At 44.0% G+C, this 20,901-nt stretch overlaps 1 protein-coding gene across 1 annotated transcript; it reads right to left on the bottom strand.

Moving 5' to 3' along the window:
* Window positions 1-1,107: 1,107 nt before the first annotated feature.
* On the bottom strand, window positions 1,108-2,081 carry LOC120993983 (protein kinase C delta type-like). The gene is made up of 4 exons (XM_040422443.1): window positions 1,943-2,081; window positions 1,656-1,744; window positions 1,333-1,503; window positions 1,108-1,203 (listed from the first exon to the last, which is right to left on the bottom strand). The coding sequence occupies exons 1-4, from the start codon at window positions 2,079-2,081 to the stop codon at window positions 1,108-1,110; spliced, it is 495 nt and encodes a 164-aa protein (XP_040278377.1).
* Window positions 2,082-20,901: the final 18,820 nt, after the last annotated feature.

The following is a 20,901-nucleotide window of genomic DNA, read 5'->3' as shown; positions in this document are numbered from 1 at the left end:
TGCCAGTTCTCATTGGTAAATGTGAATCCACAGAACAGTTGTTGATCTCTTTCAGCCATTGGTGACTTATTGGCTTCGGTGGAGGACAGGATGTCATCGATTTTTGTCAATGTCATCACTGGTGGCTATGGAGAGAAGATACCAAAAGCAGTGTTGATAAAGAAGGAACACAATGGAACTGTACTACTAGGCACATCTTCTCTGGATCATTTACTTACTGGTCCTAGTTGGAATGGTGGACGAGCTCCTGCTCCCTCTATATCTGTCCAGTTGATTTCCATGAAAAACGGATGTTCCCTGATGTTATCTACCGCTACCTGGCGACTCTCTGGTGACTTGTTTAAGAGCTGGAAAAATGTAGAATAAAGACGTTCATTCCATCACATGTTGCAATGCTATCCCTGATTTTCAATGTCCTAATTTTCATAATATTTAGCCGCTGTATTACTGCTATGTGTCTTTCTACTCACCCCCACTATAAGGTCTCTTGCTTGGGGGTTGAGTCCTTTTGGGTAGGTGGGAACATCATTGATCAGTGACTTTTCGGTTGTTCCAGGAAGTATACCGGCATAGAATGGATATTTGCCAGTAGCCATCTCATATATCATCACACCAGCTGAGAACCAGTCCACTGCCGTGTTGTAGGGCTTCCGTAGAAGAATCTGTGAAAACATCCAGCAGACAATAAGAGTTAGAACATCATTCAGGCCAGCAGAAGTCATGGAGCTGTCCAGCCCTGTAGAAAGAAACAGCTCAGTAGCATGTGCAGTCGATGATTCCTCACCTCAGGAGCCATGTATCTAAGAGTTCCGGCATATTCTGATATCTTCTTATCCCCAAAGATGTTCATCACGGCAAGACCAAAATCGGCGATCTTCAAGTGACCGGTGCTGTCCATAAGGATATTGGCTGGTTTTATGTCCCTGTGTATGATGCCTCTGGTGCGGAGAAACTGCAGTCCACAGATGATCTCAGCTGCCATAAATCTGATGGCAAAAAGAAAAAATATCAACATTTCACCCATTAAACTACCAGACTAATAATGACACAAAGCTGCATGTTCCTGACAGCACTCGTCAGCTTTATCTAGTATATCCATGTTCTGTCTTACCTGGTGACTGGGACGGTGAATGGGGCGTTGGCTCTCATGAGGCCACTTAGGTCTCCTCCGCTAAGAAACTCCATGATGAAGAAGGCATAGTCCTATGATAAAAGACAGAAAATATGATCCAGGTTTCTAAAATATTATAGTAAAGGTCCTGCAGCCTCCTCAGTTGGGGTCGGGTAGAGCTAACCCTCTGATCAAGCCTCGATAATGGATCAGACTCTTACCTCGGTCTGGAAGGTGGCATAAGCATGGGTAAACAATGGATTCTTCCCAGTCACCTCCAGGACCTGTCGCTCAATCAGGACATTGTCTTTAAAGTCCTGAAGCAGGACCCTCTTCTTCACCAGCTTCACTGCTAGTTGTTGTTGGCAGGCGGGATGTGTGGCCAGCATGACCTGTAGGAGACAGAGCATTAGAAATGGAAGAAAGGCCTGTCCTGCCATGAGACCTAATGAGAAGACATGAAGCGTTGACATCCCTAGAGTGATATTACTGCGACACACATGACACACATGAGGAAGAAGTCCCAAGAATTCCTAATACTCACTTTACCATAACCACCCTCTCCAAGGATTTTATGGAAGGTGAAGCTTTCCAGTCCAGTCACAATGATGGGGGCGTCTGCTGGGATTGTCCCTGGTGGAGACAGGAGAGATACCGTAAGATTTAATATTTCTATATTTTTTCCATTGCAATACAATGTAACTACATTAGTGGGTAGCAAAGAAAGGAATTCATAATCTTGGTCATAATTAGGGTTCTCCAAAAGTGGAGAATCCCATGAATTCGTACATTAAGGGGTATTGGATCTAGGAAACTTAGATCTGCACTCACCTGACAGCTGTTCCATGTCAGTATTGTAGGACGTGCTGGGTCTGTCATCAGCTTTTCCCCCCATCTCTTCTCCTCTCTTCCTCTTTCTCTGGATACTCTCCTGTATAGGGCTTTCAGGTCTTTTTGAAGCCTTGATCATTTTTTCTTTGCCGCCATCATTTGCCCTCTCCGGTGTTACTATTCTCCTCTTATTTGGCGGCTGAGCTCTCCTCTTTCTCTTCCTCTTCCTTTTCTTTGGAAGATTCCTGGAAGTCTCCATATTCAGCCCCTAGATGTTATGCTGGGCTGAGGAAGGTCCTGTCTGCCTTCAGCACGTTCCGGGGTGACACTTGGAACGGCTTGGCTAACAGGCCTTCTTATCTGGTCTTATATTTGAAAAAATATATAAAAAATTTGCCAAGCACTAGCAAAAGTCGCCTTCACCAGTCAAACGATGAAGAAATATGGCTGCCATTCAGGTTGCAGAGTTCTAAACCTAACTGTTGCATGATGTCACAAAGGGCCCTGTGACATCACCATATTCTAAAGGTCACATGACATGACAGAGGGACCTGTGGCATCATCAGCCAGGCTGACAGGCCTGCATTTATCAGCAGCTATAAAATTCCATGCTATTTACCTATTCTCTCTATCATTTTAATCCAATTGCAAACAATATATCACCAAAGTAAAAACTTTCCTTAATACAGTCACCTTAACAATGCAACACAAGACAATTCAAGTGTAGTCACGCTTCTTGTCAGGGGCAATGACACAATGTATCCTTTAGAATGCCTCGCAGCCATCCATTAGTTCTTATGTCGTTTACGCAAACTGCGATATTGATGGCCTATCCGACTCCTATGAAAAAGTGCAGGGCCCCTCAGCTGGACCACCGGGTGGCTTTATTTACCCAGGAACAGCACCATACACACGGTTGTGGCTGTGTGTGGTACAGCAGATCAGTCCCATGCACTTGAAAGAGATTGAGCTCTGTGAGCTACAGTATGTTACGCAACCAGAACCGAATTGATGGCGCACACCGTACACGTGGTTTGTGTTGCTTGTTTTGTTGCATTTTTTTTTAGGCAGAACTGCCTGCTCCAATTTCTGGCAGGTGTGGATGTGAACGTACAATAAAAACTGCAAAATAGATTTCTACCCAGAAGAGAACATAAGGTTCTCTGCAGATTTCATCCATATAGGATGATATCCGTGGCAAATAAATAGCAAAAGCTGTCTGAAATCCATGAGACCCTGCCGCTCTACATATAGATTTGTTCTGGTGTTTTTTACTGTAAAAAGCCATAGAAACAACTTGTGTTTTTTGTTTTTTTTCTAGGCAGTATGCCGTAGCCGGGTTTTGGGGTGGGCCCAATGCTACGCTGGGTCCTCCAAACACTTCTGAGGTGTCACCATATGTTGCTGCTGGTAAGGCATGGTGCACCCCAATGGGAAATAACTCCAGAGAGTCAATGTTTGCAGTAAACCAGTGTGCTTCTTTACTGGAGGAACTCAAGTACAAGTCAACACAGGCAAAGCACGGAACTGACTTATTCGGTCTGAGGCTTTAGCTAGCTGTCCCTCCCCCCCCCCCTCTCTCTCTCTCTCTCTCTCTTTCTCTCATTAAGAAAGCTGGCTTCCTGGCCAAAGGCTGGTGGCCCAGGGTTTGTGGCTCAGTCGTCCAGCCGGTTCTCTGGTCATAGGGCTGGTGACCCAGGATCTGTGGCAGAGTATCCCCGTCTCAGTGTCTTCTTTTGGTCACTCATATTCGGTCTGGCAGAGTCTCTCCTATTAAGCACTGGTCCCTATCTGCAGACAACTAGGGGTTCTGATCAGGACAGTATTTCTAATTAGGCACTCAAGGACACGTGCCTAGGGTGGGGCCATCAGGATGGGCATTGTGAGAGAGTTTAAACTTTTTTCTTTTCATTTTTTATAATAAATATCAACTCCCTTTCAGAGAACCAACTGTAGTGTGTCCCCTTGTCATACCCTATACAAAGCCCCCTACCGTGTACTGTGCCCCTTAATCTGTACTGTGCTTTTTATACCCTGTAATATGCCCCACTATTATACCCTGCACTGAGCCACCTTATAGTTGGTACTGTGCTTCCCAACATGTATCTATGCCCTCTTATACCCTGCATTTTGCCCCTTATCATACCCTGCACAGCACCCCAGTCATACCCTGTACTTTGCCCCTGTATTATACACTGTACTCTGCACCCTAATCATATTCTGTACTGTGCCACCTTAAACCCTAAACTGTGTATGGCGGTGTTAGGCATTCATCGAATGGCAGTGTTATCCAGTCACAGTATGGTGGTATCATTCAGTCATGGTATGGAGATTTTGTCCAGTTATGGTATGGGGTATAAGGATACAATGTTTGTTATCCAATCATGGTATGAGCTATTATCCAGGGGTCTTATTTAGCCCTGAGCAAATGAGCCTTGGAGAACACAGTCCACACCACCGATTTCCAGGACCCGGCTGTGCGCTATGTAATAATGAGTGGTGCTGGCACAATTATTAATGTAACCACCATTGATCTTCTCCTCTGGTAACACTGACCACTTTATTATTACACTTCTATGAAAAGCAGCAAAACCTGGTGGTAGTTGTCAAGCGTAAAAGTACCTTTATCGGGGGCATATACGACCAGGGCCTAGTGTAGCATGAGCTGTAAATGCAGCCCTGGCTTCTCTTCTTATATACAGTTTCTAGCTATATTACAACCTTCTAGAGGTAAGGGTAAAATGGAGAAGCACAGCCGAAGCACAAACACTGTTGCAATTTCTGTTTATCATAAATTTGTATAGAGCTTTAATTCAAGGCTATGCAAATGCTAAAGCAATTTTCTTTAGACATACACAACTGGGCTAAACCAGACAATCAGAAAGTCAGTGTGTCTGTTTTTTTCTCCCCTCCAAAACTTTGCATAGGTAAAAGTCAAAAAGCCTCTCAGTATTAGCAGGCTGTACTGTACATTTAAACCCTTCCACAGTGCAGTGTAGCTAGAGTGTAATAACAGTACAAATTAACAGGATATACCGTATTGCAAAAACATATAAATGCAGTTCAACAATCTAAAACAGTATAAGTACACACAATAGCATACATTGCAGTGCAAATTAACCCTCCAAAGTGCAATAAAGTAGGGAGTTGATGGCTTTCCATAGAAGCAATAAGGGCAAGTGTCGACAAATGTCCAGTGTCCATAGTCCATTTCCAGGCGCTTGGCAGAAGGAAATTGTTACGAAGCAGATGTGGAAGTGCTGCTCGGGGCCTCTCCTTGGGTCTTTAGGGAGAGGTTAGTGGCCCCCCTCATATTCACTCTTTAACCCTTGTACAGGGATCTGGACTTCACTTCAGTGGATTCATCAGGCCACTACTGCAGCATCCTGCTCCATGAGTCGCATTATACTGCAAAGTGCCAAAAATATGTTTTTCATGTATGCATTTACTGTATATTTTCTATAAGCACATGGTAATCACAGGCCGTGTCTTTAGCCACCACTAGATTTGGCTGGTGTCAGCCTGTATATAAGAAAGGGCAAAACATTCTAGAGTCAATCTATTCCAGTTAGTCTGTTGTAGCCTACTCCAGCCTAGGTCTAGGAGAAGGAAGCATATGTGAATCTGACAGGCCAGCTCTTCCTGGACCTTGTACCAATCAGGATACAGCCAGAACATCTCCACAAAGCGAGCCCGATGCAAGAGAGGTGTAGAGAAAGAGCTGTAGAGGTGATCGGTCCTAAAAATGACTTTATGGACTCTAAGGCACCCGTGTTCAGGAGAAGCCTTCAGTGCCTGAGCACACGCCACAAAGTTTGGACCACCTGTGTAGATTTCCATATTGCAAGGTGGAAGAGTGGATTAGCAGCCTGTTCAAATAATGTAGCAAAAGGTTGGGAGATATTGCTTATGCAGAGTGCAGAGTAGGAAAGTTTGCTTCAACAATTTTAATGAGACACCTTTTGGCCTGTGATTACCTGTGCAGCTGTGAAAACTATAACATCTGAGGATACTAGATTTCTGGCAGGTGAGAGCTGCTCAAACCTCTGATTTTTACATTTTAGATTTCTGTGTAACATCAGCCGGTCCATTGCAAGTATGACCTGTCCTGAACTGTTTGCATTTTAATTCTTCAGTAAAGAAACCTGTTAGGCTGGTGGTCTGAGTCCACCGCTGTCCTGCTGTCCCGAGCAGGTGCGGGCGTCGCTCCACTCTCCCTTTGTGTATTGGGTCAAGTACTCTGGGAACTTCCTTTCAGCACTGCTAGAGTTAATCCTTCCCTTTTGCTCCCTGTCCAGCTGATGACTAAGGAGCTGATCAGCCTCCCTATTTAGCTGGGCTTTGGATCCACCCTCTTGCCTGAGCTTTGAGGTTTTCTAGTCTCTAGTAACCAGTGAAGGTGTAATCTTTTATATGACTACCTGTACACTGTACTTTTACTGTTTACAGACCAGGGCAGACAGAACAGGGATCAGGCAGAGGTTAGGTGGCAAAGCCTATCTAACCTAAACGTTTCTTTTTGTTTGCCGGTTTCTGAAAGTTTTTACGCTTTTTATTTAACCCCTTAAGGACACAGCCTTATTTCACCTTAAGGACCAGGCCATTTTTTGCAAATCTGACCAGTGTCACTTTAAGTGGTGATAACTTTAAAACGCTTTGACTTATCCAGGCCATTCTGCGATTGTTTTTTCGTCACATATTGTACTTCATGACACTGGTAAAATGAAGCCCAAAAATTTTTTTTTTTTTGCATAAAAAAATACCTAATTTACCAAACATTTTGAAAAATTAGCAAATATCAAAGTTTCAGTTTCTCTACTTCTGTAATACATAGTAATACCCCCAAAAATTGTGATGACTTACCATTCCCTATATGTCTACTTCATGTTTGAATTATTTTGGGAATGATATTTTATTTTTTGGGGATGTTACAAGGCTTAGAAGTTTAGAAGCAAATCTTGAAATTTTTCAGAAATTTACAAAAAAACAATTTTTAGGGACCACTACAGCTCTGAAGTCACTTTGCGAGGCTTACATAATAGAAACCATCCAAAAATGACCCCATTCTATAAACTACACCCCTCAAGGTATTCAAAACTGATTTGACAAACTTCATTAACCCTTTAGGTGTTGCACAAGAGTTATTGGCAAATGGGGATAAAATTTAAGAATTGCATTTTTTTGCCTAATTTTCCATTTTAACCCATTTTTTCCACTAACAAAGCAAGGGTTAACAGCCAAACAAGACTGTATCTTTATTGCCCTGACTCTGCCGTTTACAGAAACACCCAATATGTGGCCGTAAACTACTGTACGGCCACACAGCGGGGCGCAGAGTGAAAGGTGCGCCGTTTGGTTTTTGGAAGGCAGATTTTGCTGGACTGTTTTTTTGACACCATGTCCCATTTGAAGCCCCCTGATGCACGCCTAGAGTAGAAACTCCATAAAAGTGACCCCATCTAAGAAACTACACCCCTCAAGGTATTCAAAACTGATTTTACAAACGTTGTTAACCCTTTAGGTGTTGCACAAGATTTAATGGAAAATAGAGATACAATTTCAAAATTTCACTTTTTTGGCAGATTTTCCATTTTAATATTTTTTTCCAGTTACAAAGCAAGGGTTAACAGCCAAACAAAACTCATTATTTATGGCCCTGATTCTGTAGTTTACAGAAACACCCTATATGTGGTTGTAAACCGCTGTACGGGCACACGGCAGGGCGCAGAACGAAAGGAATGCCATACGGTTTTTGGAAGGCAGATTTTGCTGGACTGGTTTTTTGACACCATGTCCCATTTGAAGCCCCCTGATGCAGCCCTAGAGTAGAAACTCCATAAAAGTGACCCCATCTAAGAAACTACACCCCTCAAGGTATTCAAAACTGATTTTACAAACGTTGTTAACCCTTTAGGTGTTGCACAAGATTTAATGGAATATAGAGATACAATTTCAAAATTTCACTTTTTTGGCAGATTTTCCATATTAATATTTTTTTTCCAGTTACAAAGCAAGGGTTAACAGCCAAACAAAACTCATTATTTATGGCCCTGATTCTGTAGTTTACAGAAACACCCCATATGTGGTTGTAAACTGCTGTACGGGCACACGGCAGGGCGCAGAAGGAAAGGAATGCCATACGGTTTTTGGAAGGCAGATTTTGCTGGACTGGTTTTTTGACACCATGTCCCATTTGAAGCCCCCCTGATGCACCCCTAGAGTAGAAACTCCAGAAAAGTGACCCCATTTTAGAAACTACGGGATAGGGTGGCAGTTTTGTTGGTACTAGTTTAGGGTACATATGATTTTTGGTTGCTCTATATTACACTTTTTGTGTGGCAAGGTAACAAGAAATAGCTTTTTCGTAGATTGTTGACTCTATCAAGAAGGTTTAATACTCTTCTAGAGTTGTCAGTGATTTGCCTACCCGCGACGAAACCCACTTGGTCAGGAGCAATCAGGGACGGGACAATCTCCGCCAACCTGTTCGCCAATAGTTTAGCGTATATTTTCAGGTCAGTGTTGAGGAGGGAAATAGGCCGGAAATTTTGGGGGGCGGTTGGTTCCTTGCCAGGTTTTGGCAAAGTGACAATAGTGGCCTCTAGCATCTCTTTGGGCATATGATCGTCTGACATAGTTCTCAATAGGGATGAGTGTAGGTGCGGTCCAAGGATCTCTGAGAAGAGTTTATAGTAGGAGTTAGACAGGCCATCCGGGCCGGGACTTTTTTGATGGGGTAGTTGCTTAATAATACGCAGTATTTCCTCCAGAGTGAAGGGCATGCAGATTTTAGTTTGCTGTTCTTCAGACATGGAAGGCAATGAGAGGGAGTCGAGGAATTTATCTATGTCCTGCTCAGAAGGTTGAACCACCTCCTTATTGTCAGCTAGGTTATATAGTTGTGAGTAAAAGGACATGAAACTGTTTGCAATTCCTTTTGGGTCATATATTTTGTGGGTTTTTGAGGGGTTCCAGAGAAAGGCGATCCGGGAATTTTGGGTCTTACATTTGATTCTGTTGGCTAGTAATTTCCCAGCCTTATTTGCTTGTGAATAATACATAGCTTTCACTTTTTTCAGGGACATTTCATATTTATGCAGCATGTGCTCCCTAAGAGAGCGAAGCTCCTCCGAGTGGCTAGGAGTAGGAGATGCTTTATTCAGAATCTCTAATGCACGGATTTTGTTCATTAGATAAGTAGTGAGGTATTCCCTTTTCTTTTTAGCTCTATGCCCAAGCTTAATAAAAATGCCCCTAATATAGGCCTTGTGTGCTATCCAGGTGATAGATGGATTGTCTACTGAGTTAACATTGTTCTGAAAATATTCAGATAGTGCGGTTTTCACCTCTAGCTGGCAATCCAGGTCAGCCAGTAAATATTCATTTAATCTCCAAGTCGGGTTCGGAGGGTGGTTATACTCTTCTGAGACTGTCACTGAAACGGGTGCATGGTCTGACCATGATATGGTACCTATTTCGGAATTTGTGATAGACAGGAGTGAAGCTCTGTCCACCAGCACAAGGTCTATGCGGGAATACGACAGATGTGAGGGAGAGAAGTACGTGTAATCACGTTCTGAGGCATGGTGTAGGCGCCAGATATCGTATAAGGCCATTTTGGAAAGTGTGCCCATTAGTGTATTAGAGTCCCTTCTTGTGAGGGAGGATGAGTCTACAGAAATATCTGGGACTATATTAAAATCTCCACAAATAAGGACCCTTCCTTGCTGAATGGATTGGACCTTATTCAGGAGCTTTTGAAGGAAGCGTTGAGGATGTGTGTTGGGTGCATAAAGACTTACCAAGGTGTATAAGACGTTGTTCAGATAACAAACGTGAATAATATACCGCCCACCGGAGTCGACACTGGAGGATACCGCAGTATACGCCACCGTGTTTTTGATTGCTAGCAGCACTTCTCTTTTCTTTTTGGTGCAGTGAGCCTGGAGGATAACTGGGAAACATCTTATGTTTAAGACGGTCAGCATCAGCAGCTAATATATGTGTCTCTTGAGCACAGAAAATATCACATTGCAGGGAGAGGGCCTCCCTCCACATCAGGTTGCGCTTATAAGGGCTATTTAGCCCCCTAACGTTTAAAGTGCTAAGCTTCAGTACCATTTTTAATCGTCAGAGCTTTTGGCGCAAAAAATATATCCCGATGCGGAGGGAGGCACAACCCCAGCAGCCAAGGATTCACACCAGTAAGTATAACATAGCATAGAATTCTGCCTAGAACATAAAAAAAAAAAGAAGAAAGGTGAAAAGGTGAAAAACGAAAAATGATACAAAAACAATGACTGGGAGAACATAACACATAGTAAGGCACTGATTTGTGCCTTAGCACTTTTTGGGGAATGAGTCCTGCCAAAAGCCAGAACAGAGGCTAGTAGGACTGCTGCTCCATAACATTAGAAGCAGAAAAGATGTCCCCTTTAATGTGTTTTCTTGCGTCGTCTATTCTCCACCAATTGCCAATCTCCATAACTTTGATGATGCCTAGGAGCCTCAGGATCATGAATAGGTTCCACTGTAATGTTCCATGAAGCGAGAGTTGCTTTTCCCTCAGCTACTGATCGGATCACTACCATTGAGCCCTCCTTGTGAATTAAAAGCTTTACCGGAAAACCCCACCTATACGCGATGGAGTGTGCTCTCAAGGCAGTAGTGATAGGGGCCAGGGACTTCCTAAGCTGTAGTGTCGCTGCTGAGAGGTCCACAAATAATTTCACCCCCTCATATGGGGCCGGGAGAGTTCCCAATTTCCTTGCGGCTGTAAGGAGTTGCTCCTTAATGTGAAAAAAGTGCACCCTTGCTAGCACATCTCTTGGTACATCATCCGGCAGGTGCTTAGGCTTGACAATCCTATGTGCTCTGTCGATTATCAGATCACTTTCAGCGCTATTAGGTAGGAGCAAGCGTATCAGCTTCTGTATATATCCTGTTAATTCAGACGTGGTTACATCTTCTGGGACTCCCCGCATTTTGAGGTTGTTCCGGCGGGAACGGTCCTCTAAGTCCGCAATTTTAGCTTTAAGTTGGGTGACTTCATCAGAGAGGAGCTCATGAGAGTCGATTAAAGTGTTATGGGAAGAGGCAAATTCGCCCATCTTCGTCTCCACATGTTCCATCTTATCCCCCAGCTCTGTTACTGTAGCCTGGATCGGGATTAGTGATTTAGCTATTTGTGCAGTGATGGAATGGTGAAATGCTAGAAGCATGTCTATTAATAAAGTTCCAGAGGCTGGTTGGTCTGATGTCTGCAGACTCTCAAGCGCCTCTTGTATAGATGAGGAACCCGTCTGACTCCCCGATGGGATTGTACACTCACCGGAGTTGCTGAGGCCTCGATACCGTGGCCTCTGTTTGTCAGGGCTGGCGGACGGTGAGGTCTGGGTAATGGCGCTCTCAGGAGGCACGGGAAGGTCTTCCACCATCATTCTGTGCTCTCTATGTGAGGCTGCAGCTGGAGGGGATTCCACAGGAGGGGTGCTGGATGGAATATGCTGTTGCTGGTGACCGGACGGAGAGTGCGCTCCCGATGAAGAAGAAGGACTGGAGCCCGGTGTGCTGCGCGCTTCTTCTCCGCCGGCGCCATCTTTGAACTTCTCCTGGGTGAAGTAAAAGTTAAGTTTGCCTTGTTGTTTTAGGCTCTTCTTGCCTCTGGTCATCATGGAGGCGTACCGGAGCTTGGAGAGATGAACAGGCGGCTCTTTGGTGGATGTGAGTGGGGTTTAGCAGGACTGTAACGCTGTAATGGAGCAGGAGCTCAGGTTCATGCGTCCATCTCCCTCGGCTGCTTGGCCACGCCCCCCTCAAGAAATAGCTTTTTTGGCACCGTTTTTTTTTTGTTATTTACAACATTCATCTGACAGGTTAGATCATGTGGTAATTTCATAGAGCAGGTTGTCACGGACGCGGCGATACCTAATATGTATTCAATTTTTTTAATTTATGTAAGTTTTACCCAATGATTTCATTTTTAAAACAAAAAAAAGTTTTAGTGTCTCCATAGTCTAAGAGCCATAGTTTTTTCAGTTTTTGGGCGATTATCTTAAGTAGGGTCTCATTTTTTGCGGGATGAGATGACGGTTTGATTTGCACTATTTTAGGGTGCATATGACTTTTTGATCGCTTGCTATTATACTTTTTGTGACGTAAGATGACAAAAAATGGCTTTTTTTACACCGTTTTTATTTTTATTTTTTTACGGTGGTCATCTGAGGGGTTAGGTCATGTGATATTTTTATAGAGTCGGTCGATACGGACGCGGCGATACCTAATATGTATACTTTTTTTTTATTTATGTAAGTTTTACACAATGATTTCATTTTTGAAACAAAAAAAATGATGTTTTAGTGTTTCCATAGTCTAAGAGCCATAAATTTTTCAGTTTTTGGGCGATTATCTTAAGTAGGGTCTCATTTTTTGCGGGATGAGATTATGGTTTGATTGTTACAATTTTGGCGTACATGCGACTTTTTTGATCACTTTTATTACCTTTTTTTGGGAAGTAAGGTGGGCAAAATTTCAATTTCATCATAGTTTTTTATTTTTTATTTTTATGGCGTTCACCGTTCGGGTAAAGTAACATGACCGTTTTATAGATCAGGTCGTTACGGACGCGGCGATACCAAACATGTGTAGGGAATTTTATTTTTTTAATTTTTAATCAGTGATAAATGTGTTTTTTGATTTTTACTTTTTTTTCACTTTTTTTTACTTTTATTTTTACCCAGACCCACTTGGTTCTTGAAGATCCAGTGGGTCTGATGTCTGTATAATACAGTACAGTACAATATATAGGGTACTGCACTGTATTTTACTTACACTGAACAGATCTATGCTTTCAGCACAGATCTGTTCAGCTCCATGGACAGCAGGACGCCTGAGACGGCGTCCTGTTGCCATGGGAACCTTCCCCGTCTGTCACAACTTCGCAGACGGGGAAGGGTGAGGACGGGGCTTCCGGGGGGCTGTTTGGGAGCTCTCTCCCATCGGGGGGCTGCAAAGGCACAGCAGCCCCCCGATCGGAGAGGGAGGGAGCTCCCTCTTACTGTTAACTTTTTCCATACAGCGGTCCGTACGGACCGCTGTATGGAAAGGGTTAAACGGCTGACATCGCATCACCGATGTCAGCCATTTATACCAGGGTGCCAGCAATGTTCTGGCACCCTGGTATACCCACTGTACACCAACAATTATTCAATGGGAGGCGGGCGGGGGATCGCCCCCACCGCCCGCAACACCCCCCCTGCACCTCCCACCGGGCTAAAATCTTTCAGAGGTGCAGAGGGGGTGATAAATATATATTTTCGCCACACTAAAGTTTCTGATCGCCGCGGTCAGGGACCGTGGGGATCAGAAACTGCAGAAATCGCAACAAACCGCAGGTCTGAATTGACCTGCGGCTTGTTGCGATCGCGGACATGGGGGGGTCACGGGACCCCCCCGCGCATTTAGCCGAGGTGCCTGCTCAATGATTTGAGCAGGCACCTTGTTCCGATCACAGTCGGCCGGGCAGCAGTGATCGGAACAACACATGACGTACCGGTACGTCATGTGTCCTTAAGGACTCGGGAAACATGCCGTACCGATACGTCATGTGTCCTTAAGGGGTTAATGCTCTGATTTCAATGCTTAATCATGGGCTATAAAACAGACAGACTGAGCAGAAACATCAGCTAAAAAAAAACATGGCTGATTTTAATATGGGAATGGATTCTATAACCTCCTCTCTAGGGTTTTTATTTCTCAGATGGTTTTCCAATTCATTTAACTATAAGTACTCATCATGTCATGTCTTGACATGGATATCAAGAAATGGCTTGAATATGTGGGCAGGGAGTCTGGCATTACAGCCTGTTTTAGACTCTTGGCAAACAAGACAGATTTGTAGCAGATTTTTTTTTTCATGCAACTTCTACACTGAACATCAGTAACAGAATACAGTTCAACGCATGCAACTGGGGAGTACCACCTAAAAAAGACAACATCCAATGAAAGTGCCTTCAGATTACCCCCAACTACAGGATAAATAGCAATCCATAGTACATAGATGGCTCTTGCCCTAATATGCATGTGGGACTTGTTGGAGTAAACATAAATAAGCTACAACCACATGATGGTGAATGGTACTGTTTATTGGTGGTAAATGTCCTTTTCTGTCCCTCTGTACCACTAGTGGATGGTGTGATCTCCACTGAGGGCAAAGTCTAACAAGTCGCCATTTTCTTGTCGATGTTATGATCCATTGGCACGCAGGAAAGGAAAAACCCCCTGTGGAGGAAACCTCTAGGGAACCATGGCCTAAGGACCACCCTTCCCTTGGGCACAAGAGGCAACTTGTCGACTAGAAGCGCTGGCTGTCAAGTCATTGACTCTTGAAAGAATCTTCATCGACTCCATAGCTTCTTGGCTGCATGCTAGACTGCAGGTCACAGCCCTCAGGTTACTTCTAGTGGCAGCTGGAAATGAAGCTGAGGAACAAGGACTGGTGTGGCACAGTACCGATGAGTAGTCAGGAGAGCAGATAGAGGTCAGAGTTTGGAATCTGAGGCTCATACAAGGACAGCAAGTGTTAGTTGGTTTTTCTGCTGTTTATGATGTCAGCAAGAGGCTCTGCTGGAACATGATGTTTTTCAGCCACTGATCTACTGGGGACATCTGTATACAGAGTGGAGCTCTTTACTTCCAGTTTTTCATCTTCCTCCAGATCCTGCGGATGGTCTCTCTCACAAATCTGCCAAACGTTCTACCAAGAAAAAATTTAAACAGGTTGGAAATGAAATGAAATAGCCTTGCAAAATGGTAACCACCTTCAAGTTTGCTCTGTCCACCCATGAGCAGACTATAAGCCAGTGAATGGAATCCACACTGCACAGATTCCCAGGAAATCTCCAATAATCCCCGTCTGTATTCCCCTCTCAGCTACAATGACTCACCTGCGTGGTCGTATGAAAGGTTCTTTAATTGGCTTTACGACCTGCCAGTTCTCATTGGCAAATGTGAATCCACAGAACAGTTGTTGATCTCTTTCAGCCATTGGTGACTTATTGGCTTCGGTGGAGGACAGGATGTCATCGATTTTTGTCAATGTCATCACTGGTGGCTATGGAGAGAAGATACCAAAAGCAGTGTTGATAAAGAAGGAACACAATGGAACTGTACTACTAGGCACATCTTCTCTGGATCATTTACTTACTGGTCCTAGTTGGAATGGTGGACGAGCTCCTGCTCCCTCTATATCTGTCCAGTTGATTTCCATGAAAAACGGATGTTCCCTGATGTTATCTACCGCTACCTGGCGACTCTCTGGTGACTTGTTTAAGAGCTGGAAAAATGTAGAATAAAGACGTTAATTCCATCACATGTTGCAATGCTATCCCTGATTTTCAATGTCCTAATTTTCATAATATTTAGCCGCTGTATTACTGCTATGTGTCTTTCTACTCACCCCCACTATAAGGTCTCTTGCTTGGGGGTTGAGTCCTTTTGGGTAGGTGGGAACATCATTGATCAGTGACTTTTCGGTTGTTCCAGGAAGTATACCGGCATAGAATGGATATTTGCCAGTAGCCATCTCATATATCATCACACCAGCTGAGAACCAGTCCACTGCCGTGTTGTAGGGCTTCCGTAGAAGAATCTGTGAAAACATCCAGCAGACAATAAGTTTTAGAACATCATTCAGGCCAGCAGAAGTCATGGAGCTGTCCAGCCCTGTAGAAAGAAACAGCTCAGTAGCATGTGCAGTCGATGATTCCTCACCTCAGGAGCCATGTATCTAAGAGTTCCGGCATATTCTGATATCTTCTTATCCCCAAAGATGTTCATCACGGCAAGACCAAAATCGGCGATCTTCAAGTGACCGGTGCTGTCCATAAGGATATTGGCTGGTTTTATGTCCCTGTGTATGATGCCTCTGGTGCGGAGAAACTGCAGTCCACAGATGATCTCAGCTGCCATAAATCTGATGGCAAAAAGAAAAAATATCAACATTTCACCCATTAAACTACCAGACTAATAATGACACGAAGCTGCATGTTCCTGACAGCACTCGTCAGCTTTATCTAGTATATCCATGTTCTGTCTTACCTGGTGACTGGGACGGTGAATGGGGCGTTGGCTCTCATGAGGCCACTTAGGTCTCCTCCGCTAAGAAACTCCATGATGAAGAAGGCATAGTCCTATGATAAAAGACAGAAAATATGATCCAGGTTTCTAAAATATTATAGTAAAGGTCCTGCAGCCTCCTCAGTTGGGGTCGGGTAGAGCTAACCCTCTGATCAAGCCTCGATAATGGATCAGACTCTTACCTCGGTCTGGAAGGTGGCATAAGCATGGGTAAACAATGCATTCTTCCCAGTCACCTCCAGGACCTGTCGCTCAATCAGGACATTGTCTTTAAAGTCCTGAAGCAGGACCCTCTTCTTCACCAGCTTCACTGCTAGTTGTTGTTGGCAGGCGGGATGTGTGGCCAGCATGACCTGTAGGAGACAGAGCATTAGAAATGGAAGAAAGGCCTGTCCTGCCATGAGACCTAATGAGAAGACATGAAGCGTTGACATCCCTAGAGTGATATTACTGCGACACACATGACACACATGAGGAAGAAGTCCCAAGAATTCCTAATACTCACTTTACCATAACCACCCTCTCCAAGGATTTTATGGAAGGTGAAGCTTTCCAGTCCAGTCACAATGATGGGGGCGTCTGCTGGGATTGTCCCTGGTGGAGACAGGAGAGATACCGTAAGATTTAATATTTCTATATTTTTTCCATTGCAATACAATGTAACTACATTAGTGGGTAGCAAAGAAAGGAATTCATAATCTTGGTCATAATTAGGGTTCTCCAAAAGTGGAGAATCCCATGAATTCGTACATTAAGGGGTATTGGATCTAGGAAACTTAGATCTGCACTCACCTGACAGCTGTTCCATGTCAGTATTGTAGGACGTGCTGGGTCTGTCATCAGCTTTTCCCCCCATCTCTTCTCCCCTCTTCCTCTTTCTCTGGATACTCTCCTGTATAGGGCTTTCAGGTCTTTTTGAAGCCTTGATCATTTTTTCTTTGCCGCCATCATTTGCCCTCTCCGGTGTTACTATTCTCCTCCTCTTATTTGGCGGCTGAGCTCTCCTCTTTCTCTTCCTCTTCCTTTTCTTTGGAAGATTCCTGGAAGTCTCCATATTCAGCCCCTAGATGTTATGCTGGGCTGAGGAAGGTCCTGTCTGCCTTCAGCACGTTCCGGGGTGACACTTGGAACGGCTTGGCTAACAGGCCTTCTTATCTGGTCTTATATTTGAAAAAATATATAAAAAATTTGCCAAGCACTAGCAAAAGTCGCCTTCACCAGTCAAACGATGAAGAAATATGGCTGCCATTCAGGTTGCAGAGTTCTAAACCTAACTGTTGCATGATGTCACAAAGGGCCCTGTGACATCACCATATTCTAAAGGTCACATGACATGACAGAGGGACCTGTGGCATCATCAGCCAGGCTGACAGGCCTGCATTTATCAGCAGCTATAAAATTCCATGCTATTTACCTATTCTCTCTATCATTTTAATCCAATTGGAAACAATATATCACCAAAGTAAAAACTTTCCTTAATACAGTCACCTTAACAATGCAACACAAGACAATTCAAGTGTAGTCACGCTTCTTGTCAGGGGCAATGACACATTGTATCCTTTAGAATGCCTCGCAGCCATCCATTAGTTCTTATGTCGTTTACGCAAACTGCGATATTGATGGCCTATCCGACTCCTATGAAAAAGTGCAGGGCCCCTCAGCTGGACCACCGGGTGGCTTTATTTACCCAGGAACAGCACCATACACACGGTTGTGGCTGTGTGTGGTACAGCAGATCAGTCCCATGCACTTGAAAGAGATTGAGCTCTGTGAGCTACAGTATGTTACGCAACCAGAACCGAATTGATGGCGCACACCGTACGCGTGGTTTGTGTTGCTCGTTTTGTTGCATTTTTTTTTAGGCAGAACTGCCTGCTCCAATTTCTGGCAGGTGTGGATGTGAACGTACAATAAAAACTGCAAAATAGATTTCCACCCAGAAGAGAACATAAGGTTCTCTGCAGATTTCATCCATATAGGATGATATCCGTGGCAAATAAGTAGCAAAAGCTGTCTGAAATCCACGAGACCCTGCCGCTCTACATATAGATTTGTTCTGGTGTTTTTTACTGTAAAAAGCCATAGAAACAACTTGTGTTTTTTGTTTTTTTTCTAGGCAGTATGCCGTAGCCGGGTTTTGGGGTGGGCCCAATGCTACGCTGGGTCCTCCAAACACTTCCGAGGTGTCACCATATGTTGCGGCTGGTAAGGCATGGTGCACCCCAATGGGAAATAACTCCAGAGAGTCAATGTTTGCAGTAAACCAGTGTGCTTCTTTACTGGAGGAACTCAAGTACAAGTCAACACAGGCAAAGCACGGAACTGACTTATTCGGTCTGAGGCTTTAGCTAGCTGTCCCTCCCCCTCTCTCTCTTTCTCTTTCTCTCATTCAGAAAGCTGGCTTCCTGGCCAAAGGCTGGTGGCCCAGGGTTTGTGGCTCAGTCGTCCAGCCGGTTCTCTGGTCATAGGGCTGGTGACCCAGGATCTGTGGCAGAGTATCCCCGTCTCAGTGTCTTCTTTTGGTCACTCATATTCGGTCTGGCAGAGTCTCTCCTATTAAGCACTGGTCCCTATCTGCAGACAACTAGGGGTTCTGATCAGGACAGTATTTCTAATTAGGCACTCAAGGACACGTGCCTAGGGTGGGGCCATCAGGATGGGCATTGTGAGAGAGTTTAAACTTTTTTCTTTTAATTTTTTATAATAAATCCCAACTCCCTCTCAGGGAACCAACTGTAGTGTGTCCCCTTGTCATACCCTATACAAAGCCCCCTACCGTGTACTGTGCCCCTTAATCTGTACTGTGCTTTTTATACCCTGTAATATGCCCCACTATTATACCCTGCACTGAGCCACCTTATAGTTGGTACTGTGCTTCCCAACATGTAACTATGCCCTCTTATACCCTGCATTTTGCCCCTTATCATACCCTGCACAGCACCCCAGTCATACCCTGTACTTTGCCCCTGTATTATACACTGTACTCTGCACCCTAATCATATTCTGTACTGTGCCACCTTAAACCCTAAACTGTGTCTCCTTATACCCTGTTATCCAGTCATTGTATGGCGGTGTTAGGCATTCATCGAATGGCAGTGTTATCCAGTCACAGTATGGTTGTATCATTCAGTCATGGTATGGAGATTTTGTCCAGTCATAGTATGGGGCTATGAGGATACAATGTTTGTTATCCACTCATGGTATGAGCTATTATCCAGGGGTCTTATTTAGCCCTGAGCAAATGAGCCTTGGAGAACACAGTCCACACCACCGATTTCCAGGACCCAGCTGTGCGCTATGTAGCAATGAGTGGTGCTGGCACAATTATTAATGTAACCACATTCCCACTGATGTTCAGTGATAAACAACAGTTTTATCATTAATCTTCTCCTTTGGTTCTGGGATACAAATGGGTGTTTGGGAACAGGTAATTGTCAGCCATTTTTGGGATCCACATCGTTTGGAGTGACTGCCCATTTCTTCAGCTGTCCCCACAGCCGGAATATAACTGCTGCATCTTAGTAAGCCAATATTCTGTATTTTACTCCTTTTATTTTATCTGTTTTACTGCATTGTTATTATATGTATATTTTTATCTTTTATCTGACACTTTCTTTTTGTATTGCACTGCACTATTGTGTATTACATTTAAACATTAATAAGTCCCTTCCTTGTGGTCTTATAGAAACTTGCTCTTTCGGAGGGAATAACGTTACCAGTAGTGTTTCAGAGGATTTTAGGTCCTATATAGATAACCTGTGTTACTGTGTTAAATTTGGGTTGAGAGAATATCTGAGGCCCCTATTGCCTTATAGTATAGGTGGTGGCAGCTACTCTGATAGGAAATATTGGGGTGTTAGAATCTAGGGGAGTAAGTTAGCATAATTCCGTCATCTAGAACAGGTGGGTGGGAATTTCTGTGGTAACTTGATGACATCACTAGTATAATTCACCCCAGTGACGTGACCTATTGAATAGGGATCGTCACAGATTGCCATCACTTCTGCCGTCACCTGACGAAGCTTGGAGCGAAACCTGGTCGGGCAGGATTTTGGAGATTGCTCTTATTGTTTTTTAGCGTCTTGTGTTTCGGTGTTAAAAATAGGAAAATAAGAAAAAGAGATAAGAAGCAAAGCCTTGGAGGTTGTGTGATGTGCCTATATAGCAAGTTACGCTTGTGAGTACAACTATGTGAATACGATTGTTGCTGATATACAGTACTTCACTATTAGCGTATTTTCTGACATCCCACAGGAACCTTGGATTGGTGATAGTGGGACCTGATAAATTGCCTCTGTTCCTAAAATTGGATGGGTCGAGCTTGAAGAGGTTTTCATTCTTCTGGATAGGGAACGCGCGGGCCCAGATAACGCATTGACTGAACTGTGATTTGTGCCCACTTCACTTTTGGGAATCGCTGTGGTAAATCCTATACAACGGACTGGAACTAAATAGCTTTTGCATCACCTCTATGGCTACAAATGAGAATCACTCACAGACTACATACTGCCATATTTAAAGATGTGAAGGACTTTGCCCCCAAATTTCCAGTTTTACATAGACGTGTCTGTTCCAGGATACATGGTCCATGTGATGGCCGCCGGTCCTGGACAGAGCGCAGTGATCTATGATACTATGGGGCAGATTTTGTCAAACTGGTATAAAGTAGAACTGGCCTAGTTGCCCATAGCAACCAATCAGATTCATCCTTTCATTTTCCAAAGGAGCTGTGTAAAATGAAAGGTGGAATATGATTGGTTGCTATGGGCAACTAGGCCAGTTCCACTTTACACCAGTTTTATAAATCTCCCCCTGTGAGTACA

Source organism: Bufo bufo, chromosome 3 (assembly GCF_905171765.1).
Source record: "Bufo bufo chromosome 3, aBufBuf1.1, whole genome shotgun sequence".
In the NCBI taxonomy this organism is placed as follows: Eukaryota; Metazoa; Chordata; class Amphibia; order Anura; family Bufonidae; genus Bufo; species Bufo bufo.
The sequence above is the reverse complement of the archived record's forward strand: the minus strand, read 5'-3'. Positions and strand labels throughout refer to the sequence as shown.

Coding starts and splice junctions, on each gene's coding strand:
- LOC120993983 (XM_040422443.1), bottom strand. CDS start 2,081: ATGATCAAGGCTTCAAAAAGACCTGAAAGCCCTATACAGGAGAGTATC. Junction 1,745..1,942: donor TGACATGGAACAGCTGTCAG/GTGAGTGCAGAT, acceptor TGTCTCCACCAG/GGACAATCCCAGCAGACGCC. Junction 1,204..1,332: donor ATGCCACCTTCCAGACCGAG/GTAAGAGTCTGA, acceptor CTTTTATCATAG/GACTATGCCTTCTTCATCAT.